Consider the following 27,824-nt stretch of genomic DNA (forward strand, 5'->3'; position numbering starts at 1 on the left):
AGGGCAGTGTGGGGCTGACCTACATAGAGCACCGGAGTTTCTTTTCCAGTCTGAGTCAGCCCGTGGGGAAACCCGGCATCCCTTAGAGGAGCAGCCTCGGGGGAAGGGGCGTCTTAAAGTTCTGGCAGGATTTGGGACCCATCCCGAGCGGATCGTTACGGTCTCGCCGCTGGGTGTGAGGCGGGAGCGCTGGCGGAGAGTCCCGGCTGCTGTCGCGGAAAGAACATTTTCCTGCCGATCCCAGAGGCATGGAATGGAAAGTCCTTAAGGAGCGGGGTTGTTCTCACCAGCACTGAGTGTCACCCCCTGTGCTTGTGCTGGTCCCCAGCTCCTCCCAGGATGTTACAGGCAGGGTTGGGAGGTCCAAGGCTCCAGGGATGCTCCGGCGCTCTCCATCCCGCCGGCTCCCTCTGCTGCTCCCAAACTCCGGCTCTGCAGAGCCCGGGGCTTCCTTTTTCGTGTCGGTTGAGGAGTTAAACCTCAAAAACAGTGTTAACCTCATTAGACAGTGCAACCACAGGAAACCCCGCACTGCTCCTGCCTCTGCCTCGCAGGAGGAAATGTTGGGGAGCAGAATTCACCCCCCCGGGGCAAGGCAGAGCCTCCCTCTGCCAGCAAGCCCTGACTGCTCCGGGTTTTGGCTGATCCACGGGGACTTTTGTGGAAGTGAGAGCAAGAGGCTGCCGGCGCCACGGGGTGAAACCTCGCTGGGTGGTGTGGTTATGTAACGTATATGATGTATGGAACCTGTGTGGTTATAGGAACGGGTGGGTTTGTGCAGTTACACACACCCTGAGCAGGACTGCGAGGGTTTCAGTGGGAATTTTAGTTTGGGGATGTCCTGGGAGTGTTTAATGCACGGGGCTAGGGCTGCACAGCTGGCGCTGGGGCAGCACGGCGAGCGTGCACATCTGCAGCCAGCTCATCCCGTCTGGCCAAGGACAAGCACATCTGGGCCCGGGTGGCACATCTGGAGCCAGGGCAGCACATCTGGAGCCAGGGCAGCACATCTGGAGCTGGCACAGTGCGGTGGGATGTGGAGCTGCCCCAGGACAGGTGCCAGAGCCCCTCGGAGCTGCTGGCCCCTGCATTTCCCAGGCCCCGGCTGCCGTTTGGCTGAGATGTCCTTATCTCTTCCTGAGCACTGCGAGCTGCAGCTCAGAGCCCCGCGGGCAGCAGGGGAGCAGAGCCAGGGCTCACACCGGGCTCTTTCCTGCAGATTTCTCTTTCCCGTGCTCAGGAATCTCAGCTGCTGTCGCCTTCCTCTGGGGCAGCTACACTGCCCCGGCCTTCCAACCCCCATCGTGTTTGGGGTTCTCTGAGGTTTGTTCAGAAATTCCTCAGAGCCTGATGGAAACTGAGGACAGGGATAGACGGGTTCAGGGAGAAATTCCTCCCTGGGAGGGTGGGGAGGCCCTGGCGCAGGGTGCTGGAGAAGCTGTGGCTGCCCCTGGATTGCTGGAAGTGTCGAAGGCCAGGCTGGACGGGGCTTGGAGCAGCCTGGGATAGCACAAGGTGGAACAAGATGAGGTTTCTGCTCCCCGCCAACCCGAACCATTCCAGGATTCCGTGATCCTGTCTCCAGAGGTGGAAACGCCTCTCCAGCATTTGGGTGCCCGGCAGAGAGTCCCTCCCGAGGCCGCCACAGCCCAGCAGGTTCCCCCAGCACAGCCTTGGGATCCAGTGCTCCCCAGCCTGGCACAGGGGTGGGGTCAGCTCCCTTCCCCCCCAGCAGCACCCAGGTTTGGGGGCACCGTGAGCCCTCCCCGGGCTGTGCCGTGCTTTCCCCGCCGCCCCCGCGCAGCCGATAGGATCTCCCGGGCACTTCCTCGCCGTGCCGGCGCTGCCCCCGCGCCAGCTCCCCACTGCCACCGCCACTGTCACTGCCACTGCCACCACCCCTGTGCCCCGTCCTGGTGCCGGGCTCCGGAGCCCCTTTCCCCTCCCTGGGACGTGCCCGCAGCGCCGGAGCCCTCAGCAGTTTGGCACGGAGCTGGCTGTCAGATGAGATGAGGATTAAAGCGGATTGATTGAACACTTGTTATCTTTGGTGGGCACGCTGGGATCCCTGCCCTGCCTCGGAGGCTGAGGGCAGCAGGAAGGAAAGGTCGGGACAGACCCGGCCCTGCTGCCAAGAGCGGGGCTCTTGTGTCACCCCCGGAGCTGTGCCCGGCACGGGGGCCACGGGGGCCACAGACACGGCACAGGCGCAGCTCGCCCCCTGCTCGCCCTGCTGGCAGCGCTGCGAGGCGACACCCAGATATTTGACCTTAAAATCGCCGCGGTGGCTCCGGGGCCGGGGACGCTGCCCCACGGGGGCTTCCCTGTCCCCCCCAGTGAGGGTCCCGGGGGACAGGGACATTCCAGAGGGAGGGCAGGGCTGGGAATCAGCGCCGCTTGCGTCAGGGCCGCTGGCACCGCGGCCCAGGCAGGATTAGGTTCCTTTGTACTGCTGGAGCAGTAAATATTCCCAAGTCCAAGCTCCGCTGAGGGTTCAGGACAGCCAGGGCTCGGTGCAGGAACAAGGAAGGTGATGCCAATGTCAAAGGGGGTTCGACTGTGATTTTTGGCCGGGGTAAAAGGACACCCGAGATATGGGAAAGTTGCTCCCGGCCTTTAAAGTCAGTTTGTCCTTCCTGTGAGCCGTGCCAGGGAACAGCCCCAGCTCCTGCCCTTCGAGTGGGGCAGCAGCAGGGACACGAATAGGCCGCCAGAAGGAAAGTTTGGGCAGAGTTTGCTTTTCCCTGCGAGGGGAAGGTGCTGCGGTGAGCCGAGCGTGCCGGGACGAGCAGCAGCTCCTGCCCACGGGGCCACGATGCCCCATTTCCCTCTGCAGGCCCTGGCTGTGCCCAGGCAGGTCACGGCAGAGAGATAATCGGGAATGACGCTCTCCAAAAGGGGCTGTTTCCTCTGTGAGCACCACCACGGCCACGGGCAAGGAATGTCCCGCTGCTGCCTTCCCTCCTCACGCTGGGAGCGATCCCCGAAACAATCCCTGGAGGGATTTAAAAGCCGTGTGGATGGACATGGGATAGTGGTGGCCTTGGCAGTGCTGGAATGGTTGGACTCTGTGTTCTTTGAGGGCTTTTCCAACTTAAATGATCCAAGGTTCTATGGAATTGCTGCTATTTCCGAGCTGAGGCTCATCCCACATCCCCTGCATCGCCCCCCAGGCCCACCCTCCATCCCCCACACCAGCCGGCGCGGCTTTCCCGTGGCTGCAGCTTTGTCCCTCCATCCGTGTCCCGTCCCTTGGGGGGCTCCAGGACACTTTGCCCCGTGGGCTCTGAGAGCTGTGACCAGCTGGGCTCTGCTCCCCGGCCGGGATCAGGGTGATGGGAAGCAGATTCCGCAGCAGCGACGGACTGAGCTGTGCGTGTCACTCCTTGTCCCCCAGCTAAATCTGTTCTCTCCACTGCGTCCCGTAGGGCGGAGGTGTTTTTGTGCTCCAAGCTGCCTTGTTTTGGGATTTTTCCACTTGGCAGAGCATAGCCCGGAGGGGAAGATTTAATCTCTGAAAGAGAAGGGCTGGTGCCAAAATCCTTCGTGCGGGGTCACCCGAGGGCAACAGCCGGCAGGGTGCCGGGGCCCCCGGGGCCGCCGTGCCAGCGACAGCGGTGCCAGCACGGGTCTAACCCCCCAGTCCTGCTGTGGGGACGGGTGGAAGGACCCCTGTCCCGCTGCCCAGAGAGGGGACACGCGTCTGGTGTGCCCTGGTCCCTGCAGTGCCCCCCATGCAGTGCCCGGTGCCCCCCACCTCAGGCCCCGTGGGACCTCACCTACGCGCCCCTTCCTCTCTTCATGCCCCCCGCCAGACCCCGGGGGGTTCCCCTCATCAGTGCCCCCCATGCCAACCTCCCGTGAGCTGCCCCCCTTGCTGTGTCCCCTATCCAGACCCTCGGCTGCTCACCCGCATCAGTGCCCCCGCATCCCAGCCCTCCCTGTCAATGCCCCCCATCCCAGCCGCTGTTCGGTGCCCTTCCATCAATGCCCCACCCCAGATCTCTGTTCTATGCACCTGGTCCGAGCCCCCCATCCCAGCCCCCATTCAGTCTCCCCCTCCCCGGTCTGAGCCCCCTCATCCCAGCCCCCTTGTGCGATGTCCCCCTATCAATGCCCCCATACCAGCTCCCGTGCCACCACCCCATGACTGCCCCCCGTGCCATGTCCCTCCATCCCAGCCCCCACCCCATCCCAGCCCCCTGTGCCATGTCCCTCCATCCCAGGACCCATCCCAGCCCCCTGTGCCATGTCCCCTGTGCCATGTCCCTCCATCCCAGCCCCCTGTGCCATGTCCCCTGTACCAACGTCCCCACCCCCAGCCCCCTGTGCCATGTCCCCTGTGCCGTGCCTCCATCCCAGCCCCCTGTGCCATGTCCCCTGTGCCATGTCCCTCCATCCCAGCCCCCACCCCATCACTGCCCCCTGTGCCATGTCCCTCCATCCCAGCCCCCTGTGCAATGTCCCTCCATCCCAGGACCCATCCCAGCCCCCTGTGCCATGTCCCCTGTACCACGTCCCCACCCCAGCCCCCTGTGCCATGTCCGCCTGTGCCATGTCCCCCTGTACCATGTCCCACCCCAGCCCCCTGTCCTGTGCCCCCACCCCAGCCTCCACATGTCTCCTGTGCCGTACCCCACCCCCAGCCTCCACCCCAGCCTCCCTGTACCATGCCCCCATCCCCAGCCCCCTCCCCATCCCTGGTGGCCGTGCCCCCTCCCCAGTCCCCTCCCCATCCCCGGTGCCGTGCCCCCTCCCCAGTCCCCTCCCCATCCCCGGTGCCGTGTCCCTCCCCAGCCCCTCCCATCCCCGGTCCGTGCCCTCCCCAGTCCCCTCCCATCCCCGGTGCCGTGCCCCCTCCCCAGTCCCCTCCCCATCCCCGGTGCCGTGCCCCCTCCCCAGTCCCCTCCCCATCCCCGGCGCCGTGCCCCCTCCCAGTCCCCTCCCCATCCCGGTGCCGTGCCCCCTCCCCAGTCCCCTCCCCATCCCGGTGCCGTGCCCCCTCCCCAGTCCCCCGCCCCGGCCCCGGGGCCGCTCCCCCGGCCCGTCCGGGGTCCGCCCCGCGCTGTCCCCGCGGGCTGCGCGGCGCCGCCCCCGCCGCAGCCCCGCCCCAGCCATGTCGGCCCCGCGCAGACGCCCCGCGGGCCGCTGCCGGGGGGGGGCCCGAGGGGGCGGCCGAGGGGGGAGCCCCCGCCGGAGCCCCCGCGCCCGGCGATGCGGAGCGGGGCATGGCGCCCCGCCGCTCTGCCTGCGCCTGCTGGCCGCCGCCTTCTACGGCCTCAGCTCCTTCCTCATCGTCGTCGTCAACAAGAGCGTCCTCACCACCTACGGGTACGGCCGCGCCGGCGGGACCCCCCCCCGGGATCGGGATAGCCCCTCTGGGATCGGGGTACCCGCCCGGGATCGGCGTGCGGAGCCCCCCGTGGGATGGGTATCGGGACCTCCCCCTCCATGCGGGACCCCGCCGCTCACCTCCTGTGTGACCCCCCCTGCCCCGGGGTCCTTCCAGCCCTTGGCACCCCCCTGCACCCCCTGCTTGGGGCTGCCCCCCTCCACCCACCGCACCCTTTCCGCTCCTTGGGTGTCCCCCTGCCCGGCCCCCCCGGCTGTGGGTTCGTGGCCTCCGGGACCCCCCCGGTGCGGGTGCCCCCCCTGATTTGTGCTTTCCTCCCGCAGGTTCCCGTCCTCGCTGTGCGTGGGGCTGGGCCAGGTGAGTGGGACCCCCCCGTGTCCCCGCGCCCCGTGTTTTGGGGGCCCGTGGGGTGACCCCCTGCTCTCTTGCAGATGCTGGCGACGGTGGCCGTGCTCTGGGCGGGGAAGGCGCTGCGGGTGGTCAAGTTCCCTGACCTGGACAGACACGTCCCCCGGCGGGTGAGACCCCTCCCCAGCGCCCAGCTCCCTTTTCCAGACACCCAGTTCCCCTCCTCGAGCACCCAAATCCCCTCCCAAGCACCCAGCTCCCCTCCCCAGCACCCAGCTCCCTTTTCCAGACACCCAGCTCCCCTCCCTGGGCCCCTGACCCCAGCTCCGGGGCTCCGTGCCCACCACGGGCTCTTTGGCAGCGGGATGCCCGTGCCCGTTCCTGGGATCCTGCGGCCACGGAGCAGCTCCGGGACACGTGTGTGCGTGTGGAGGCTTCCACGGCGGGGTGGGAATAATTCCGTGTCTATATTTATCCGCGGAGGGTGCTCTGGGGAGCTCCCCGGGCGCCTCGGGTCGCTCACAGAGCCTTATCCCGCTTCTTTCCAGACATTTCCTCTACCTCTTCTGTACTTCGGGAACCAGATCACAGGACTGTTCAGCACAAAGAAACTGAAGTACGGATGGGTTTCCGGCACAGGGGGGGTTTAACAGGGCCTTGGGGGTTTCCAGGATTGCCGCAGGGTTTTCCAGGGAGCCGCTGCCGGGCCCCGGGGCTGTGCGGGCTCTGGGTGATCCGGGCAGGAGCCGCTCGGGGCCACGCACTTCCTTCCCTGCCCACGAGGGAATGTGCCACGTGCGAGTTCCAAATGCTTCCCGCGGGCAGGGAGGGACACGGGGCTGGCCCTCATCCGTGGGGTGAGGGTCTGGGGGCGTCCTTGGGGTCCCCCACCGTGGCAGGGTCAGATCAAAGTGGGTGTGGGAGCAATGCCATTCCCATAAGGAGCAATGCCATTCCCGTAAGGGAACGGGCAGGCCAATCCGTGCTGTTTCCCAGAACCTGTATCCCTGCTCCATTTGGGATGTGGGGAGGGGGGGAACACCCTTTCACCGCGCTGCCCCTTCCTCCTGCAGCCTGCCCATGTTCACCGTCCTGCGGAGGTTTTCCATCCTGTTTACGATGTTTGCCGAAGGATTCTTGCTCAAGTGAGTGTCCCCAGCCCGTGTGACAGCTCCGGGCTCGGGTTCCGGGGCTGCCTGGCCGGGGTTTGGCTCCGGGCTGGGCTGGGAGGAGGTGGGTGCAGGAGCAGCTTGTCCCAATCCCTTTCCCAGGTGTCCAGAGGGAGCTGGGAGAGAGGGATGTGCTCTGTGTGCGTGTCCAGCAGCCTGGCTGTGCCAGCCCTGGTTCCTGCAGGGACCCCAAACCACTCCCAGAGTGCCCACAGCCCCTTCCCAGGGCTGGGAGCTGCTCCGTGCCTGGCTGAGCCCTTCCCTGCCCCAGGCAGAGCTGCAGCTCTCCCTCCATAAACTCCCAACTCCTCGAGGCTGAGTTCTTTATCTTCCAAAAAATCACAGAGATAATTGGCTAAAAATGTCTTTACTCGCAGCTCCTGCACAGCTTGGTTTGTTTGGGGTTGGTTTGGGGTTTTTTCCCCCTTTCCAGAGGAGGAAAAGCTTCTCCCTGCTCTGCTCCAAAGCCCTCAGAGTATTCCCAAGGACTGAACTGTGGCTGATGCCGTGTCCTCCTGCCTCTCTTTTCCAGGAAGAAGTTTTCCTGGAGCATTCAGATGACAGTATTTGCTATGATCTTTGGTGCATTTGTAGCTGCCAGGTGAGCTGTCCCCATTCCCACATCTCCAGAGGCTCCGTGCTAATGGGAATCGAGTTCCACGGTGTGTCCCAAGCAGAGAGGGATTAAACACCGACTTTCCCCTCTCCAGACGTGCTCTCCAGTAGGAAAGAATGTTTTCCTGACCCAAATCCCAACCCCTCCTCCCATGATTAACTTTTCCTGACAACTTGCTGGCTCCACAGAAGGTGGAAGGACTCTTCCAAGCGTTGTCCCTGCGCAGCCCAGAGCTTTAACTCCTGCTTTTTCCCTTTCCCAGTGCTGACTTGGCATTCGATCTGGAAGGATACATTTTTATCCTCATTAACGATGCCTTAACGGCTGCAAACGGTGCCTACGTGAAACAGAAGCTGGATTCAAAGGTGGGGTGACCTTCAGCTTTGGGATGTTGGGATGTTGGGCTGGGCTTGTCACCAGCTTATTCTGGGAGGGCAAAGGGGGGAGGCTCAGCCATCCCTCTCCCAAAATCTCCTGTCCAGAGCTGGAGAGGGACTTGGGGCAGGGGATGGAGGGACAGGACACAGGGAATGGCTGCCCACTGCCAGAGGGCAGGGATGGACGGGATATGGGGAATTGGGAATTCCTGGCTGGGAGGGTGATGAGACCCTGGATTGGATTTCCCAGAGCAGCTGGGGCTGCCCCTGGATCCCTGGCAGTGTCCAAGGCCAGGCTGGAGCAGCCTGGCATAGCGGAAAGTGTCCCTGCCTGTGGGACTGGATGAGCTTTAAGGTCCCTCCCAACCCAGTCCAGTCTGGCATTCCAAGATACTTAAAAATTCCCACCCTCCAGCTCCTCTGTCTCAGAGAATCCCACATGGATTCAGCTCCAGGCCCAGTCCCAGCAGCAATATGAGAAAGATTTTCTGTTCCCACTCAAACCCATGGGTATTTCCCATCTCCAGGAGCTGGGGAAGTATGGTCTGCTCTACTACAATGCACTGTTCATGATCGTCCCCACCCTGGCCATTGCCTACATCACTGGAGATGCACAGAAGGTAGGATTCCCATCCCAAAATCCATGGTTTTAGTGGCACAACTGTATGGACAGCATGGGGGGGCAAGGGGTGGGGGGGTCACTGCCCCAAAGCCACCTCAGCACAAAGGAACTGCGACTTTTACGTTGGACCCAAACCCCCGGAGTTGCTCCATTCAGGCATTTTTGTAATGCCTGAGGAATGGGGAAGTGGAGAGCGAGAAGAAACCCGAATATTATTTAAAGAAGCTGAGCATTTTTAGAATCAATAAGGTTCTTCAAACTTTTCTGCCCTTCCCCTCTCGCTGGGGCAGTTTTGCTGAGTTGCTGTGTGGGTTCAGTTTGCTTGTGGTGCCCCATCAGGGCTGGGGTCCTGAAGATGTGAAATTATTATTATTATTATTATTATTAATAATAATAATATTTTACTTCTGGTCCTGTATACATTAAATTCTTCTATTATTTTTTTTTAAATTTTTTTAAAATATTATCTCTGGTCCTGTATGTGTTAAGTTCTTCTTTTTATTATTGTTGTTATTATTATTATGACTAATAATAATAATAATAATAATTTACCTCTGATCCTGTATACATGAAATTCTTCCATTATTATTATTATTATTATTATTATTATTATTATTCCTCTGGTCCTGTATACGTGAAATTCTTCTGTTATTATTATTATTATTATTATTATTATTATTATTATTATTATTATTAATTGTTGTTCCTGCTATTACTACCACTACTATTATTTTTTACATTTGATTGGTATTTTTATTGCACTCACTGATGTGCAGCTGGCTCTCCTGAGCAAGAAATCCCTTTTTCCTGCCTGTTTTTTCGGCGTCCTCCTCTCCCTGTGCAGGGGATTCAGATAAATTCCCTCCTCCAAAGGCTGGAGGTGTTGCCCACCCTGTGGGTGACCCTGGGGGGCCCTGCCAGCCCCCTCTGTCCCAGCCTGGTGGCTTTGTCCCCATTAGGGGCTTGGAGCCCCGGATACGGAGCTGGGATTAGCAGCGGGTGAAGGTGGCTCAGCCCCACCCTCCGGAGCGGCTCCGAGGGCTGGATTTGGGATAAAGTGCTCATTTAGGAGCGGGAGCTGAGCCTGGGCAGGGAAACGCTGCTGTGAGCAGCCTCTGTTCAGCCTGGAGAGAGAAATGGCCTTTTTTTATTTGCTTTTCCCCTGAATAAACTCCTTTCTGCCAGGCCCAGAGCTGCTGGACAAAGATGCGCTGTGTGCCGGGGCTGCTGCCAGGAAACTCCGCCTTGGCAGCTCCAGGAAAACCCCCTTGGGAAGGGCCTGTGCCTGGGGGGGGCTGGGAGCCTTTCCTGTGCCTGTGGATCTGGGAATTCTTGTGGTTCCTTAAGAGGCATCCCAGGGAACACATCCTGCTTTGTGAGCGGTGTGCTGGGGGTGCTGAGCAAAGCCCTGCGAGGAGTTCCTGGGGGAGAAGGGGGTGGATGATCCACAGGAAGGTCCCTCCAGGGCTGGAGGTCCGTGGCCCTGTGGGAAGTGCATTCCCAGCTGCCTGGCCAGGTTCTGGGTGCTTTGGCATTCCCTGGCTGGCTGGGAAGGGAGTGAGGGAAGCAGCTCTTGCCCTGCCCTGCTCGTGGCTGAGGCTGGCAGGGCCCTCTGGGGCGCCTCTGGTCCCTCTGGAGCAGATGAGGATTCCACTCGGATTCTGGCTGTCTCCAAGGGTGGAGACTCCACCACTTCCCTGGGCAGCCTGTGCACCCTCTCCAAGTGCCTGCAGGCATCCAGAGGGATCCTCGTGTGTGTCCGTGTGTGCCCCTGGCTCCGTGGTCCTGTCCCTGGGCACCTCTGGAAGAGCCTGGCTCCTTCTCCTCGGCTCCCTGGGTGAGATCCTGGAGCCTGCTCTGAGCTCTCCTCAGGGAGATGCTCCAGTCTCTGCAGGATCTTGGTGACCCCTCTGGACTCTCCCTGTCTGTGGCACTGCCCAGCACTGGACCCAGCACTCCAGATGCTCCAAAATCCCAGGAAAAAAGCGCTTCCCTGAAAGCCAGGCTGCCTTGAGCCGCTCTGTCAGCAGCGTCTCCGGAGGTTACACTTCCCTTGGGATGTGCTGTCTGAGTGTTTGCAGTGAAGGAATTCCAGAGTGATCCAATTCTGGATAACAGCCAGCTGGGAAATGCCTCTCCTGATTCCTCTGGTGTGTGAACTCGTTCCCTGCTTTTTCCAGGAGGGATGAGCTGAGTGCTGAGGCTGGAGGTGATGCCAGTGGGGACCCCCGGCCTTCCCACAGCCCCGGGATGTCACTCCAGGCTGGGAATTGGGTTGGTTTTTCCTGCTGTGAGGTGAAAGCCGATGCTGGGGGGTTGTTCCTTGTCTTGCTGGGAATTCTGTGCTTCCTGAGGGTCTGAAGCTGGTGTTTCCTGCAGGCAATGGAATACCAGGGCTGGGCAGACACGTTCTTCGTCGTGCAGTTCACGCTGTCATGTGTGATGGGGTAAGGACTGGGATGCTGGCCTGGGAGCAGGGAAGGAGTTTCCATTCCGGAAGTTGGGAATTTTGGTGCCCTTATATTATGAAAAATTCCTAATAAATCCTCAGTCCTTACAGGGACACCATTGCTGAGAGTTGGGGGGGGGGGTGGGAATTATCTCCCACCTTCCTCCAAGTGGTAAAAAAGTGGTGGGATAAATACTGCTGGAGAAAGGATGGGAATGGATCATGGAATGCTGAAATGTTTTGGCTTGGGAGGGACCTTAAGCTCACCTCATTCCCTGAAGGGCAGGGACCCCTTCCATGGCCAGGGTGATGGGATGAGGGGATTCCCAAGGCGTGTCCCTGATGGTGGCTCTTTTCTGTAGGTTTATTTTGATGTATTCCACAGTTCTGTGCACTCAGTACAACTCTGCTCTTACAACTACAATAGTTGGCTGCATTAAGGTGAGTGGCATTCCCAGGAAAGCACCTCGTTATCCCTTGGGAATTGCATTAACCCCTCATGACAGCCCCTGTGTCCTCCCCGTTCCCCGCCCTGCATTCCCTTTTCCGTACATTCCCGTGTCTCAGGCTGTTTGTTCCTCCCATCTTGTTCCTTTGCAGAATATTTTAATAACCTATATTGGGATGTTTTTTGGAGGAGATTATATTTTTACATGGATGAACTTCATTGGTCTGAATATCAGGTAAGATTATTTATGATTTGTAAGTGAAAATTGGGGTGAAACGGAAATGATTTGACTGATTTAATGGATTTTTTTCCCCGAAAAACCCCCATGGAATTGGGTTCTTATGCTTGGTCCCTGCTCAGGCTGTGGGATGCTCCCAGACTTGGCTTGTTTCAAAGCCAGGAGAATCCACAGGAGTATTTTAGCAGGAAAATTTGAGTTTTCCCAGAGTTCCCAATGGAATGAAGGCAGCAAAAGAAGAATTTTTGGGGTTCTTTCACCTGGTATTATTATTCACCTTTTGGAAAAGTCTCCCTTCTGGGCTGTGTTGGGGGAGTCTTCCTGTTCCTTCCCTGTCCTTCAGCAGGATCCCTTTGGGGGTGGGATGGATCCAGCCCTAGGCTGGGAAGCATTTGGGCAGGAATGAAACAAGATACCTGGGTTTAGGAGGAAAACTGGCAGTTTCCATGGAAATTCCAGCAGATCCTCGTCCCGTGGCCCTGGCTTTTCCTGGGGCGGGGCTGTGTGGCTGCTGCAGGAGCCGAGCTCATTCCCAACGTGTTCCCTGAATCTCTTGCAGTATTGCTGGAAGCCTGGTGTATTCCTACATCACTTTCACCGAGGAGCAAATGAACAAGGAGTCGGATGCTGGCAGCAAGATGGATATTAAAGGGAAAAGCTCCGTGTGAGCAGGGAGAGGCTTTTTTTGGGAACCAACCTCTTCCTGTTCGCTTGATCGCGGGCAGGACGTGGGAAGGGATCCGGGGCGCCTGCCAGGAGCCACAGGGATGCTCTTAATTTGCACAGCCGAGATTGCTGCCTTCACAAATCCTTGGGAAGAGAGCGGCCTGCAAGGGGAAGGATGAGCCTAATTAAGTGTGATCGGGAGGAATTAATGGGTTTCTAATCAAGCTGGGAGTCGGCAGCGGAGATGGGCACGAGCAGCGGGCAGGGCGAGGGCTGGAAGACGTTCTGCTCTGAGGGATGTGCCAGGGGTATCCCTGGCTGGATCTGCTCCGTGGGATCCGAGGATCTGCTCCTCAGTGGAGGGATGCTGGGGCTGGCTCCGTGCCCAGCCCGCTCCCTCTGGAAGGGAGGGAATGCCGTGGCACCCGGCGGTGCCCGGCTCCGAGGATGCCAGCGCCGGCATTCCCTGGAAGATGCAGGATGCTCCTGGGCTGGGCCAAAACCTCTTGGATGAATGTTCAGTGCTCTCTGGACTTCAGTTTGAGCTGTTTTCTGGTTATTTTCTGGTTTTTTGTTCCATTAACCCGCTTTTCAAGCTGGGTTTGCCCTCCTGGGCTTAGCAGAGCCTTGCATTCTCCTCTGTCTTTGTGAGGCTCGGGGACATTCCCAGCAGGAAGGTTTTCCCTGCCACTGCTGAGCTCTGCAGCCTCCCTCACCTGGGGTCAGAAAGCCTTGGATTTGGGAAAGCTGCTGGCCTTACTGGGAAGATCCACCAGGGAGAAGCTGCTGGGATCACAGGAGAGCTGAGGTTGTCCCACCTGGCACAGCACATCCAGGGAATCTGCAAAGGCTGCAGCTCCCACCCCTGGAAGAGGCACAAGGACTTAAATCTTCTTTTTTGGCAAGTACAGGGGGCCCCACAATTCTTGTGTTCCATGGAATGAGTCACCCTGGATTTGTGACCCACCAAAAGAATGGGAATTTTCATTCATTGGGTGGTGGTCACTGACTTTTAAAGGTTGTTTTACCCAGCACTTCTTTCCAGGTCCCTTTGGGTTGTCTTTTGGGTTAAAAAGAATTGTTTTTAAGTTTGGTTAAAAAACTTTTGGTAAAATAATGTTTTTAGAGATTTTTGTACCCAAACTGCTTCTCCAGACACTGACATTGGGGTTTTTTGGGAGATACTTGCTCCAGCTGGAACTGCTCTCGGGCAAAGCTGCATTTGTTGGAGTTTTTGGGAAGTTTTTGGATGGGAAAGAGATTTTGTGTGAGGGTGCTGCTCCAGCCTGGTGTGCAGTGAGTGAGCTGCTGCCTGCTCCAACAATTCCAGAGCCACAACCTCCCCCTTTTTCTGTGGGATTGTGTGGGCACTGTAGGGAGTTGGGGTGTTCTGGAGCAGCCCCTCAGCGGGTTCCCCCTCAGAGCACAGTAAAAAAGCGATCCCTGATTGTCTCCCAAAATTCCAGTAAAACCTCAGCTTTATCCCAGGGGAGGGAGGCTGGCAAGCCCTTCCTGCTGTGCAGAAGCCCCCCAGTCCCAGCCCAGCTGGGGTTGCTGGTCCCCGTGCTGGTTCCCAGTATCCAGGTGGGGCTGGGGCCCCTCCCACCTCCTCCTTCCTCTCCTGCAGCATTCCCAAATCCCTTTTTCCCACGTGTGCTCCGACTCCGCCGTGCTGAGTTCACAGCCAGGAGGTTGATTCTGTCAGAGGGGTTTTTTTATGATTTTATGTTTGTTTTTGAATCTACTGGTTAGATTTGGAGTCCTAACAGGGAAGTATTTTTAAAGCTTATTTTGTCCATGCCGGGATCCTGCTGGATCCTAAACACTGGGAAAGTCAAGAGTTCCTCTAACAGTATTTTCTATGCTCTTAATTGACTAAAAAAATGTTTTCTATAGAGAATCTATTTACAAAATGAGCATTTTAGTGCTGAAAATCTGAATGTATGGCAGGCTGTGGATGTGAGCAATGAGAGCAGACAGGATTTATGTGCCTCTGTATTTTTGTATTTGCTTCCAATAAACCAATGAACCAAAGCTGCTCCTGCCTCACCCCTCCCTTCCCTGAGCAGCAGGAAAAGGCTGGAGAGGATGGGTGGATAAATCAGGGATTTAGGGGGCTCTGACAACCCCCCGGTTCCAGCAGGGTGAGGAGAGGTCTCCTGGGTTTCCAGCTTTGAATATTCCTTGAGAGGGGATGTGGAGGACAACCCTGTTTCTGGGGAATGAAGGAAACAGCTGGAAGTTCATCCAGAAAAGGGGGGTTTGTTCCCATGGGTTTCACTGCAGAGTAACAGAGTCACTGCTGCTGCAGCAGCCTGGGGCTTCCCATCCTCTGAGCAGAAATACTCCACCCTCTGGAGCAGAAAGAGTCAGGAATTTTGGATGCAGACAGTAAGTTTAAAAATATTTTAATAAGCTTTTCCAGAATTGCAGACAGGGAAGGGGAATAAGAGGAGGGAATTACTAACAGTGCAAAATACTGTGTGGGAAAAATGTATCAAACTGATCTGTAGGGTTTGTGTGTGTGTGGACATCCTATAGCACATTGAACCCTTTGGGAAGCCCAAGGATTTCCTGTTGGATTGCATTCCCAACTGTACTGAAGGCTTGGAAAATGAAGGCAAAGTTAGCAGATTTCCAGGGTTTGAAGTAGCTTTAGTAGTGCAATGACTTTTATCGAGTTCTAGTGGCTGCAGTTTGAAACATGAACAAAGTATTGTATAAAACACCAGCATAAACAAAAGGTAAATTAGAATTAAATATTCTCCAAGTCTAGCTGAGCATTACATAGTGGATTATGGAATGTCAGGTCTCTTCTACATATCACCAAAAGAAAAAAAAAAAAAGGAAAGATAAAAAACAAAGCAACATTCCTGAAAATATACACAGTGCTGGATTTCACACACGAGCCTGAGACAATTCACTGGGAAACTTTCCTATGGATTTTTGGGAAGTATTTCCAAGTTGCAACCAAAAACAAAGAGCATCAAAATAAAACTGAAAATAGGATTGTGCTTGTGTAGAACCGTTTTTGAGCCAAGGGGAAACTTTGGGGTTCTGCTCATAACCAGAGGGGAGAGTTAACAGCAACCTTTGCCTCAGGCATTAATCACTGCATTCCTTAATTAACACAGGCCTTAATTAATGAACCTCACCCAGAGCCTCTCCAGGAACAGGGCTGGCAGGAAGAGCTGGGAACAGCAGGTTCCTCCATCCATAACCCACACCCCGAGGATTTGGCTCACTCCTCATCACAAAGTCCAAGGGAAGTTCAGTGGAGAAACCCAATCAGCCCAACCCCTCAGCAGTGGGGTTTGGGTTGAAACATGCACTTCAAACCATTCATTTCAACTGGAACCATAAACTTGAAGAGAAAAGAACCAGTTAAGGATAAACAGCACAGCTGTGAGGAGGAGGACACAGGGTTATCCATGACACAAAGGAACAATTTTCCTGGATTTTGGCAGAGTAGAACTGGAGCTGGGCTGAAAGAAACCAAACAAAACCAAAACGAATTTGGATTTAAAATGTTCCAGGCTGATGGATGTAAATCCTACATCCACAGCTTTTCAGTGGTGCTGCTGGCACGGTGAGCATCACCCCCTCCACATTTATTTATAAGCAATTTTTGGTTTTCACACTGAAATTAGTTCTCCACAGCTCAATCTTAAATTCCTCCTCTCCCTTCTCCAGGTGAGTGCATCCCTGTGCACCAATACACAATCCCAGGATTTACTAGGTTGGGAAAGACCTTTGAGATCATCAAGTCCAACCTCTGACCTGTGTGTGCTGCTCCCACTGAAGCCATCCCTGTGGTCCTCAGGAATTCCAGTCCAGCACCAGTTTCCAGCTGCATTTCCAACCAGTCCAGCCACACTCCAGCCCTTGCTGTGCTCCCTGAAACGTGGCAGGTGACAGACTGGAAATAAACCAGTGGATAATGGACGGCTGAACTTGAAGAAGGTTCAGTAAACTCCAGAATTTGGCTGCTGTGAAATTTCTCCAAGTTCCAAATAAAGTGAGGAAAGGGAGAAAGAAAGCAAGGAAATGTGTGCAATGCAAGCAGCATGCTTAACAAAAATTTAAACATCATTATTTGCCATAAAACAAGGAAAAAAAAAAAAAACACGTTTCCAAAATCATCAAATGCCTTCTAACCATTCTTATGTTAATTATTTACCAGTTTCTGGGAAGAAAATTAACACGTTGGTGATTAATTTTTAACTCCATTGGTTTGGTTTGGTTTTTTTTTGTTTGTTTGTTTTTTGTTTTGTTTTTGGTTGGGTATTTTTTTTAGAAAAGACTTCAGCAAAATAAAAGGAAGCTGACATTAGACTCAGGGTATCAACTCTCTCATAAAAGTTTACCAACTGTACAAGGTAAGAAAATTATACAAGCTTTTGTTTTAAGAAAGGACAGTTCAATCAAGACATAAGTACTGTAAAAATCTTTCAAAGGCTACAGAGAAATCTGGAAAAATACAGAATGTATTTCTTTAGCCCAGATAAAGAATATGGAAAGACATCATTGATGTCAACAATTTTACATAGACAAACCTGACCTGGTTTATTTATTTACCTTTTAAAACTTCTATATATAAAAATAGTTGTGCTCATAACTTTCAGGATTCATGAGGGTTCCTTAATGATGGGATGACATTTTCCTCTCTCCAGCAGGAGTGGAAGTCTCTGTGCCTGCTCTGTCTTGGCTTTTCCCGTTTTATTTTCACTTCCTGCAAAGCCCCAAATGCTTTGTTCACTTGTACACTTATTAAATGCTGTATTATACATTAAATGCTGTATTAACACATTCTTTAATGTATTAGGCTGGGAGTATTTTTGCAGCAACTCTCTGCTTTGTTCCTCAAATGTTTAAGGGCCTTTTATCCCAGAACTGCAGCTGCCAGCTCTGAGAAATTCAGTATTTTCCTGCTGCTTTTCAGCACTAAAAAAACCACCAAATCATCAGATCTTTAGAGCCAACTAGAAGGTCTCAGGAAACAAAAAAAAAATCTCAGATTGTTTATGGAACTGGATTTTGTAAGGTAACCCATCAACCCTGAAAATTTTAGACACCCAAAATTTACTCCAAGGAATAAAATCAGCTCCCAGCACTCAGTCATCCAAAGTTTCTAGCTCCTCCAGCTTCCCGTGGGAGTTGGCTTCCTGGAAGAACTCTGAAGCACCTGGACTCTCCTTCCCATTGCTGTTAATTCTCCTTCTTTTCAGAGGTCTTTCACTCTTTTCTTCCAGCTCAGGGTCATTCCTTGAAGCTGAATGAGCAAGTTTGGGGTCAATGGAGAGGTTTTCAGGTTCATACCCATTGGTATCCAGCTCCGTGTGAGGTGTTTTCTTCCCACTGGAAGGTCCATTCACGTGCAATCCCTCGAGCTTTGCCTCCTCTTTCCCTGGCACCTCCCCTGGGCCGTTGGCAGAGACACCTGGGTGGGAGAGAAACCCCATCAGCAAAGCACAGCAGCATCAGCAGCAACAGAACAGCCCGGGCTGGGTCAGGAAAGCAGAACCTGAACTCAAATGATTAAAAATTCACTGTTTTTCTCCTTATCCTCACTGTGGGAATGATGTGCATACAAATGACACAGGGAGTTTGTGGAAGTCCTATAGAGGAGCAGAGAATGTCCTGGAATCCCAGAACTCCAGGAGCTGCAGGTGGACTCTCCTCACCTGGGCATTTTGTGCAGTTTCCAGGTGATTTCCACACTCTGAGTGAGTCCCTGAGCTCCTCCCTCAGCTCGGCTCTCCTCGCTTTTCTTCCTGGCTGCTCTCCCATTCCCAACTCCCTTCCAAGGCCCAGGGCTGGGGGAAGAGCTCCTGAGGAGCCCCAGGGAGCTGCCCCCAGCCCAGCTCCCCCCTCAGGGGCTCAGTGTCCTGCTCAGGACCCCTCCCAGCACTGGCATTACACCTCTCCACTGGCACAGCAGGGACAAGAACTCACAAATAAGTTAACAGGAAATTCCAGGGGGGGATTTATCTTCAAGGCAAGGCCCCTGCCCTAAATGCAAACATGGAGGGGTTTTGAAAAAAAGAGTTTTAAACTTAAAGCTGAGAAAATACTTAAACTACAACAGGCTGTTTGTGTCTGGGGGTGCTCACCTGGAGAAGGGAAGGTTTTGGGAGAGCTCAGAGCCCCTGGCAGGGCCTGAAGGGGCTCCAGGAGAGCTGCAGAGGGACTGGGGACAAGGCATGGAGGGACAGGACACAGGGAATGGTATTAAACTGGTAAGAGGGCAGGGCTGGATGGGAGATTGGGAAGGAATTGTTCCCTGGGAGGGTGGGCAGGCCCTGGCACAGGGTGCCCAGAGCAGCTGGGGCTGCCCCTGGATCCCTGGCAGTGCCCAAGGCCAGGCTGGACATTGGGGCTGGGAGCAGCCTGGGACAGTGGGAGGTGTCCCTGCCATGGCAGGGGTGGCACTGGATGGGCTTTAAGGTCCCTCCTGACCCCGAGCAGGCTGGAGCTGTGTGACTGTGGCAGGACAGGGCCCCTCTCACCGTTCTGGTTGCTGCTGCTGGTGGTGCTGTCGTCCCTCTCGGACTGGCTGGTGCTGCTGTTGGAGGCGGTGGGCGGAGGGGACGGAGCTCTGCTGGAAGCAGCACTCTCACTCTCATCCAGGAGCCGATCCATGTAATCCCTGCACAACACACACACACACTCAGCCCTGGCTGGGAAAGCTTGGTGGTACTGGGGTGGAAATACCCCTGCACACACTGCAGGCATGGCCTATTCTGTGGGAAAGGCTTCCCACTGCCAGAGGGCAGGGATGGATGGGATTTTGGGCAGGAATTGTTCCCTGGGAGGGTGGGCAGGCCCTGGCACAGGGTGCCCAGAGCAGCTGGGGCTGCCCCTGGATCCCTGGCAGTGCCCAAGGCCAGGCTGGACATTGGGGCTGGAGCAGCCTGGGACAGTGGGAGGTGTCCCTGCCCATGGAACAGGGGTGGCACCGGGTGGGCTTTAAGGTCCCTCCCAACCCAAACCATTCCATGATTCCAAATGTTTTATGTTGTGGCTGTGCTTCCAAGGTGATCCCTTCAGGCGCTAAACCCTCGCAATTTGCTGAGTCACCAAGAACAAACCATTCCAGTAAATATAAATCATATTTGTGCACAAGGACCCCAAAGGGGTAAAGTCAAAACCAAGTGAAAAACTCCAGAGTTAAAGACATTCCCATCTCTGCCACTGATTCCAGTGCTCCAGCTTAGGTCAGGAATGGAAGACTGAAACAAAGGGAGCTGGTGGGTAAAGCCCTTGGATGTGTGGTGGGAAGGCTGGATCAGCATCTCCTCACACGTCATCATGCTGGAATTGCACCCTGAATTCCCTAATTTATCTGCAAAATCATTCAAGAACAGACAAGTCTGATCCTTAATGACACTGCTGCTGCTGCCCCTGCACAGCCAACTGCAGGAAGAGAGGTTTGAGTGATTAACAACCAAAAATGCCTCATCTGGGGAAAAATGGAAAATAGGGGAAAAAAAAACCCAGCAAGAGATGGGAGGAGAGGAGGAGCCAGACAGTCCCTGCCAAGCAGTTAAGAAACTCTCTGTAACATCCACAAAGTCCCAGATGGCAACTCTGGGTGTCACACAGCCCTCAGATGTTTGGAGAAACAATAATATGCCAAGGAAGGATCAACAGAGGAGCCAGGAACAAATGAGGAATGAAAATAATAGTAAAAAAGCTTGGCAAGAGGCAGTGGAAAGAGTGGGACAGCCAGATCAGAGCTTTGGAATGAAGGGCAGGAGAACAAGCTGGATCTGAGCTGGGAATGCAGCTCTGCTCACACATTCCCTCTTTCCTCAGCCAGGACGGGAATGGGAAAAGGAGTTATGGATACCCCAAATGCCCTGGGACTTGGTGTTGGGCTGGCCAGAATGACTGACAAACAATGCACCACAAATTCCACCTGAAATTGTGGTTACTGCTTTTGTACAAAACATATTTAATTAAAACAAGCATTGAAAAGAAAGACCTATTTACATTTAAAAAGAAAACCAACGGAATTCTAACAAAACTCAAATTGCTGCTCAATGCAAAGTGTTGGCCTTAGTCCAAATAAATGTATTTTACAGATTATTTATACACACCAATGACATTTTTTACACTTTGGCTGTTTCCTGCTGCAAATTCGCCTCTGAACCCCTCAGTTTTCAGCTGAGAGCAGGATGAAATACAGATTTAACCCCAGCATGACAATGAAATGATGAAATCAGGCACATCTTACGTGACCCCGGGGTGCAGGTTGTATTTTTTCTTCCCAAAACGGGTCTGCTGAGCGAAGAAATCGTAACGCTCCGACTTCTTCCACATGTAATAGAAGGCCACACATTCCCCCACGGAGCGGGTCCGCACCTGGAACAGGGGCCAAGCAAGTCCTCGTGAATTTAAAGGTATTTCTGGGCCAAAAAGAGCCAGCATTTCCAGCAAAAAGTGTGAAATTCCATGTCAAAGCTGCTTGGATTAGTGGACACTCTTGGCTCAGAATTTCAAAGGCCCAGAAATGGAAGTTAAGGGTGTTTCTAAAAATATTGGAGATGTCATGCAAGGAACAGCTCCAGGAGGAATATTCCAAGGGTGGCCAGAGTCTCTTCAGCCCAGAGCCAGGCTCCAGGGAGGCAGCTCTTCCCACAGGAGTTTTGCAGGATTTCTGCACTTTCACAGTTACAAATTCTGGGCTTTGAGAACCAATTTGGCTGAAAATAGTGGGAAAAAATTCCTCCCTGGCACAGGGTGCCCAGAGAAGCTGTGGCTGCCCCTGGATCCATCCCTGGAAGTGTCCAAGGCCAGGCTGAAGCAAGCTGGGATAGTGGAAGTGTCCCTGCCCATGGCAGGGGGTGGAATGGGATCTCTAAGGCCCCTTGCAACCCAACCCATTTGGGGATTCTGGGATTCTACAGCTAAAAATAAAATGATTTTGTTCACTTCTTTATCAAGGAAATTAATTTATTTACAATTACATGGTTTTAAAATGTAAAAAGTGAGAATTGCACTTAGAGTTTACCTTGTTTGCCTGAATCACGTGGAAATCCTTGCCATAGACTTTCAGCCCTTGTTCAAAATTCCTGCATTCCTCTTCCGTCCAAACAGATAATTCTTCTATAGGAAAATCAAAAATAAAAATGCAAGAAAGACAATATTTAATTTAAAAAGCCACTAAAAGCCAACTGAAGTGACAGAAAACATCTGGGATGAGCAGGGTCCTTTCTCCAGCTGCTGACTCCATAGGAACCACTTCCAGGAATTTCACCTTTTAGTATAATAATGGGAATTCTCCCTTCTAAGGACAAGATAGGGAAATGTGGCTGCTGGCAGGAGCTGGTTTGTAGGGACTGCTATAAACTGATTATGATCTGGCCTCATTGATTCTTCAGGTCACAAGTAAATAAGGTTTAAAACAGTGGGAGAACAAAGTAATCTCATTTCTTTGATCATTGCTGCCTCGTGCCGTGCCCAGGGAACTCGGGAGAGGTTGGGAAGCAGCACCAACAGATCAATGTGTGGGAAAACAGCTCCTGTCTTCTTCCCTCAGTTTGTTGTTCCTCAGTTTGCTGTTTGAATGCAGGGATCAATAACAGCACAGGAAATGCTCAAGGCTCCCACAGCACCTTTAAGATCAGGGTTTTCAATGCTGCACTTGGTAAAATAAAAGCTTTATTTGCTCCTTCCTTTAGAATGATTTCATTTTATGTCTCACATTTGCTGTGTTCACTTTGATGACTGAAAGCTCTAGAAGAGCACAATAAAAACACCTACAAAATGCACAGTTGAGTTGTTAAGAAGTCATTTTCAATTTTAAGTTGCTGCTGAAGCCACAGATATTTGTATCAAGCTCTGTGGACAGGAAGTGAATTTACACATCTGCTGATTCCATTCTCCCAGAGAACAATGAGAGATTCACTGAGGCTGCATTTAAATGAAGCTTAAATCAACCTTCTCAGCCTGTTGACAGCAAAACCCCAAGCCTGGGTGAGAAATAAAATGAAAATTCAGGAATATAAACAAAGTCCTTTTCAGTGCACGCTCACCTCTGGCTGCTTTGACATTAAATCTCAGCCTTCGTAATGATTCCTCAGTATCAAAATTGCACTTCACCAGTTCATACAATGCCTGGAGAGAGGAAAATCCACACATTTAACACTCCAGAGACCACCCAAATTATGCTGTGCCACAGCAGCACACTCAGAAAATCACTGATACCTGTTTAGATTAAACTCTTGGAATGAATGCAGTGTAATTTAAGATGCATTTACTGTGTCTAAATTCCCAAATCTCTATTTACATAACAAAAATATACCCAGGCAAAGCACTGCAACTTTTTCATCCACTACACACATTTGTAAAATTGAGGTAGGGCTTTTTTTGGGTATGAAGAAAAAAAAAGAATAAATGAAGAAAAAAATAAGTGTGCATTCATAGAGAATTGAAAATTTCGTAACTGAAAAATTCTGTACCTGAGAGAATTAACTCACACAGATTTATATAGAAAATAAAGCCTTGATTTTATTTATCTTCTATTATATATTTATTTTATATAAACCAGCATTAAGCCCAAGTCAACAGTTTAATATTCACTGAGAGGTAAAAACCTCATCGTTTCTATTTCCACAAGGAGCAATAAAACCATCTCAAGCACAATTTTAACTCTTGGGAGTAAAATTAAATAAAAGGATGATTAATTCTATAAAATAAACGACACATTGTGGTTATTTTTCTATACCTGCTCATTGTCTTTAATATGGGATCCCTCAGGAATTGCATCCAGGCCTTTCTCCTCTCCCGTGCGCCTCGAGGCTTCATTTAGGAATTCTATGACTTTATCCTCTGGTAAAAAGTCAGGATTCCAGAGCAGCTGATCATCATTTTCATACACTGGATAAACCCCAGGGAGAACACAAGAAAATCAAGTGATTATTAAGACATTTATTGTCTCTGATAAACCTGAAGATCACTGGAGCACCATTAATTGGGAACACACAGGTAAAATCTCCTGGATGCAGAGATCCAAATGACTTGGATTTTGTACTTTGCCTTCAAATCCCTGGCATAGTCTGGGTTCTGGATCATAGGACTCATTCTGCAACTCCAGAATTTTAATCTCCACCTCTTCCAGAGCCTCCACAGGAGTTTGAGAGCAGGGAAGCCACAGTAAACTGAAATTAATGGAGAAACGTGGGCCAAGTGAGATATCCCCTGATTATCTCCAAGTTTTATTTTGGAAGAGCCAAGCTTTGGATTGTAGCAAAATAAAGTGAAATTCTGGCTATTAAAGCAGAAAAATATCCAGACCTTGGCTGTGGTCTCCAGCAACCTTAGAAAGGTCAGCAAGAAAGGAATTTGAACATTGATTCCAAGAGGAATGCTTGGGAAAGCATGGTCAGCACAGGAAGGGAGGTACAGAGGGGTTGAGAGATGAATCTCTGCTCGGAAAAAGTATTTTAACATGGAAATAAATACAAATAAAAACTCTCAAAGGGGCAAAGAAAATGATGAAGTGCCTTCAAAAGAAAGCAGCTTCATTTCAGCCAGGATACACTTTGGGAACAGCTCCCAAGAGTTTTCTGGGAGGTTTTTCTTTCAAAGGGTACAACTCAGTTGACTCAGTTTGGCTGCTGATTCAAGAAAAAAAGAACTCTAGGAACCCTCAGAGAATCCTGGAACGGTTTGGGTTGAAATGGACCTTAAAGCCCATCCAATTCCATGGGCAGGGACACCTTCCCCTATCCCAGCTGCTCCAAGCCCTGTCCAGCCTGGCCTTGGGCACTTTCACGGATGGGGAAGCCACAACCTCTCTGGGCAATGAGATAATTGAGTATAAAGCTGGATTCTAGGAAGGCTCCTGGTTTTGTGCCGGTTATTTAAAAACTAAATTATATAAAGCTACAGAAAATCCATCCTCATTGACCTGCAGTGGGAGCAAATTCTTAGGAATGGGCTGAATGAGCAGGAAAATTGGCTTCCTCCATGTTCACAGCTGGGTTTAAACTGGATCTGCCTTTCCTGACAGGATCCAGCCAAAGCCTCTGGTTGAGACAAGGTGAAAAATTCCTGGGGAAAAAAAAATCTACAAAAGTAGAACTTTTTATTGCTGATTGAAGAGGTACAAAACGTGAAAATCAAAGCTGCTGGTACCATTTTGCCTCTTTCAATGTGCTAATACAGTTCCAGAAAGACAATTTCTCCATTAGCTGGTTTTTTTCCCTAAATCTATGAGTGAAGAGGTTACAGCTTGTGTGCATCGCTAAATCAGAATCCAAGGGTTCAAGAGGCATCAGGCCAGGAATAAAATCCTTCTTTTCCTCTTCCTCTCGCCCTCATGAAGTACAGGATGAGCTATAATTTGAGATGGTGGCTCTAATTGTCACTCATTTATTTATTGTCATTAGCAAGGCTCATGACACCAATCAAATCTTTTTTTTCTCCTAATTAGACATTAATCCCAAACAGCAATAATGGTCAAGTCTCACCTTTTTCATTCTCTTTGTATTTGCAGGTGCCAGCTGGAATTTCAGCTTGAAACATAGAGCCCACCATGATTTCCTGTTTGGAAATAAAAAGAAGTGAAGCAACCCTGAGATTTTTTGTTGGCAAACAGGAGCACAACCACATCTTTTTTCCTCCCCTCTTAAAACTTTCATTGTTTGAAATTTAAAAATGCAAAGAACAGCTCAAAAATCTCAAACAGATACATGGAAATGGATTTCTGATTGTTTGGGGAGGATTCAAAGACTTCTCATTATCAAAACTCTCTTATTTATGGGGAAAAACCACAGAGGATTTGGGTGCTCTACAGAGCTCAGAGTTACCCAGTAACAGATTAATTTATTATCCATGAAATACAGGCTGAGTATTTACCTTTTTCCAGTCTTCTGAGGGAATATAATCTTCATCTTCTTCAGATTCCTCCTCTATTTCACTATCTACAAGAAATTTTGCAGACATTGAAGCCAGGAAGAGCAGGGGTGGCAGAGGCCTCCGAGCCCAGCAGCCTCCAGCCCCGCTCTGCTCCCTCCCTCCCTCCTTATCTCTGCCCCACCAGAGCAAGGGACACTTTTGGGGACAACATTAATGGCTCAGCAGTGACAAGATTAAAAAACGACCCACCCACATTTGGATTAAGGTACACAACAGGATCTGAGAAGTTCAGGCACAAATAAACACATCCCTAAATCGTGTTACTACATTTAGATTTCTTCTCCTTCAGCTTTGAATGGTGCACATCCAAGTTTATTCTAAATTTGTGGGAATATTTTTGCAGGTTTCAACCCCTTTTCCATGAGCTCCTGGCTTAGTTCCTGCTGCTCTTTTCCAGCTGTCAGGGAATTTAAGGCAGATCTCAGCAGGAGGTGTGAGAAATCTGGAAGTGTGTCTTCCTGGGATTTAGGATTTAGGCACAACAGCCCTTCCAACAGATTATTTGGGATAAGGATTGCCAGGAATGTTAAGCTCTTTATGATATAGGCCAGTTGCCTTTCACAAGGTGCTGGTTTATGTACTGAATGATATAGCAACATTAAAATTATTTATGCATCAAATGACATTTTTTACACAGCTGAAAGCTGTAAAAACCCCCCAAACCTAACGCAATACACTTGAATTAAGTTAATTCTATGCTTAAAAATAGGAATTTATGGAAGATATCTGCAGTCCTCTGCACAGCCACACATTTGTTCATTTAAATTTAAAGGTTCCGTGGCAATTCTGGAGTTAAATAAACTCCAGATTAAAAACTGCATTCCTACAAAGTCATAACTAATAAATACCAAGAGTAAGGTATGGTGAGGAACCTTTTATTTGTTCAAACACAGAACACAAGGAATTCAAATACCAAAAGTCACTTTCATTACAGAAAGGTAAAATATCTGCTGTCCCAAGCAGCTCAAAAGGTTCAGATCCCACTAGGGGAGATTCCAGGGAAATCAGAGTTGCCTGAAGGGACAGCTACACCAGTAGTGGATGCAAAATCAGTTTGTAAACAAAGTAAGAGAGAAAAGGATCAGTTCAATGCTGGCAACAGAATCAAACATGGAATTCTTGAAGCAAATTTTCTTCTTTGTGACCCCCCTCTTCATTATTTCAGGGTTAACAATTCTTGGCCTTTTCCAGATTTTACTGCTTTCCTGTTTGTGAGGAAATCTGGGTTCTATTCATAGAAAATTTCAGTTTATTTTTCCCTTCAGGTGGACTCTGAGCTCATTTGGATGAGGACAGAGCACAGGATTTGGCAAATAATCAGAGCACACCAATTAATTTTAATCTGTAAAATTTCAACTTTCAATTTTCCCCCGAATTTCATCCTCTCTTCTAAGACCAGAGAACATCTCCCCTCCTCACACAGAGTCAGCAGAGCACTCAGCTAAAACCAGGACTTTTCTGCCTTTTGTTTCGAGGATAATTCTCATCAACAGCAGTGGCATGAAGAGGAAAACTCAGTATTTTTGGGGATCAACATGCACTTGTGGCACAGAATACTGGCTTAACTGGAGCTGAGCTTACCAGAAGTCAGTGATACTGAGATTTATTAAACTGGACTTACTTGTATCAAAATATTTACACCGCCGAGGGCGAATGATCTCCTGGGGGTCTTGAGAAGCAACAGATGGGGCTGGGTCATCATTTGAGGACTGGGTCTCATCTTCCTGCCCTGAGGAATCTTTTATGGTCTCCTCCTGACACATGGAAAAAAATAAACAGCAGCTCAGTTATCCCTGCTAGTGAGAAATGTGATTGTGACAATATTTTTGCCAGGATTATCAACAGATCAACCCCAAATCTCTTTTATTTGTGGCCTGTCCAGGCTGAGCCACCACAAATGTACCATTTCAACGTGTGAACACATCCTGAGGTTATTTTTTGAGCAGGATTTGAAGCAGATCAATAGAACAGCCAGACTGTAACAAATCAGAAATATGAACCCAAATGAAATCTTAATCTTTGCTTTTTTTAATCTTTGTGGTTTTCACTGGATTTCATTTCACTTTAAATTTTACTTTGGTCTTGAAAGTCCTTTCTTATGAATTTTCAATGAAAAGAGGAGGGATTTAGATGGAAATGGTATCTTCCATAAAAATTCATGTGCACAGAGTGGTTCAACTCCACAGGAACAGCAGGGTTGGCTCAGTCCACTGAGTCAAGATCAAAAATTAGAATCAATTCCTTTACGAGAGGATAAACCACCACAACTATGGGAATCATTACAAGCAGAGAAAACGAAAATCATAAATATTTTTTTAACAGATCTTTTTTTTTTTCTACTTCAAAGCACGCTGTTTGTGCCCTTGCTGTGTTTTATGTTGCACACACAGTGGCTGCTCGTGGCCCTGGAGCATCAGGCCCAGCACACATTGATGTGCACCTTCAGCAGCCACCAGAGCATTGTCACATGTGCAGCTTAAAGCAGATTAAAAATAGAACCCAGCTAAGTGCAGGGGAGCTAAATAGGCTGTGCAGAGATGAGCACTTGCAGGGAAAGCTTCAATGATTTATACAATTATTCCACCCCCACAGCTGCATTTTGTGCCTCGGA

General features: G+C 51.3%; 2 protein-coding genes across 3 annotated transcripts in view; one reads left to right on the forward strand and one right to left on the reverse strand.

The window, feature by feature from the left end:
* The first annotated feature begins 5,116 nt into the window (after positions 1-5,116).
* SLC35D1 (solute carrier family 35 member D1) lies at positions 5,117-14,324 on the forward strand. The gene is given in 14 exon segments (XM_039555775.1): positions 5,117-5,143; positions 5,145-5,229; positions 5,232-5,331; positions 5,677-5,710; positions 5,785-5,871; positions 6,250-6,317; positions 6,775-6,846; positions 7,403-7,471; positions 7,749-7,851; positions 8,391-8,483; positions 10,865-10,932; positions 11,297-11,375; positions 11,535-11,617; positions 12,180-14,324. Coding segments are annotated over 14 exon segments (1,077 nt in total). The 3' UTR covers positions 12,289-14,324.
* A 353-nt stretch (positions 14,325-14,677) lies between these two features.
* MIER1 (MIER1 transcriptional regulator) overlaps positions 14,678-27,824 on the reverse strand; it is a 32,293-nt gene continuing 19,146 nt past the window's right edge. For both annotated transcript variants that reach the window (XM_039555774.1, XM_039555773.1), the window contains 9 exons: positions 26,835-26,967; positions 25,154-25,218; positions 24,766-24,838; positions 23,019-23,170; positions 22,327-22,408; positions 21,303-21,397; positions 20,526-20,653; positions 18,796-18,935; positions 14,678-17,726 (listed from right to left, as the gene is read on the reverse strand). In XM_039555774.1, the coding sequence (XP_039411708.1) occupies positions 17,401-17,726; positions 18,796-18,935; positions 20,526-20,653; positions 21,303-21,397; positions 22,327-22,408; positions 23,019-23,170; positions 24,766-24,838; positions 25,154-25,218; positions 26,835-26,967 (1,194 nt within the window). In that variant the 3' untranslated portion in view covers positions 14,678-17,400. The remainder of the gene's footprint in view (positions 17,727-18,795; positions 18,936-20,525; positions 20,654-21,302; positions 21,398-22,326; positions 22,409-23,018; positions 23,171-24,765; positions 24,839-25,153; positions 25,219-26,834; positions 26,968-27,824) is intronic.

The sequence above is a fragment of the Corvus cornix genome, chromosome 8, assembly GCF_000738735.6.
Source record: "Corvus cornix cornix isolate S_Up_H32 chromosome 8, ASM73873v5, whole genome shotgun sequence".
Taxonomy (NCBI): Eukaryota; Metazoa; Chordata; class Aves; order Passeriformes; family Corvidae; genus Corvus; species Corvus cornix.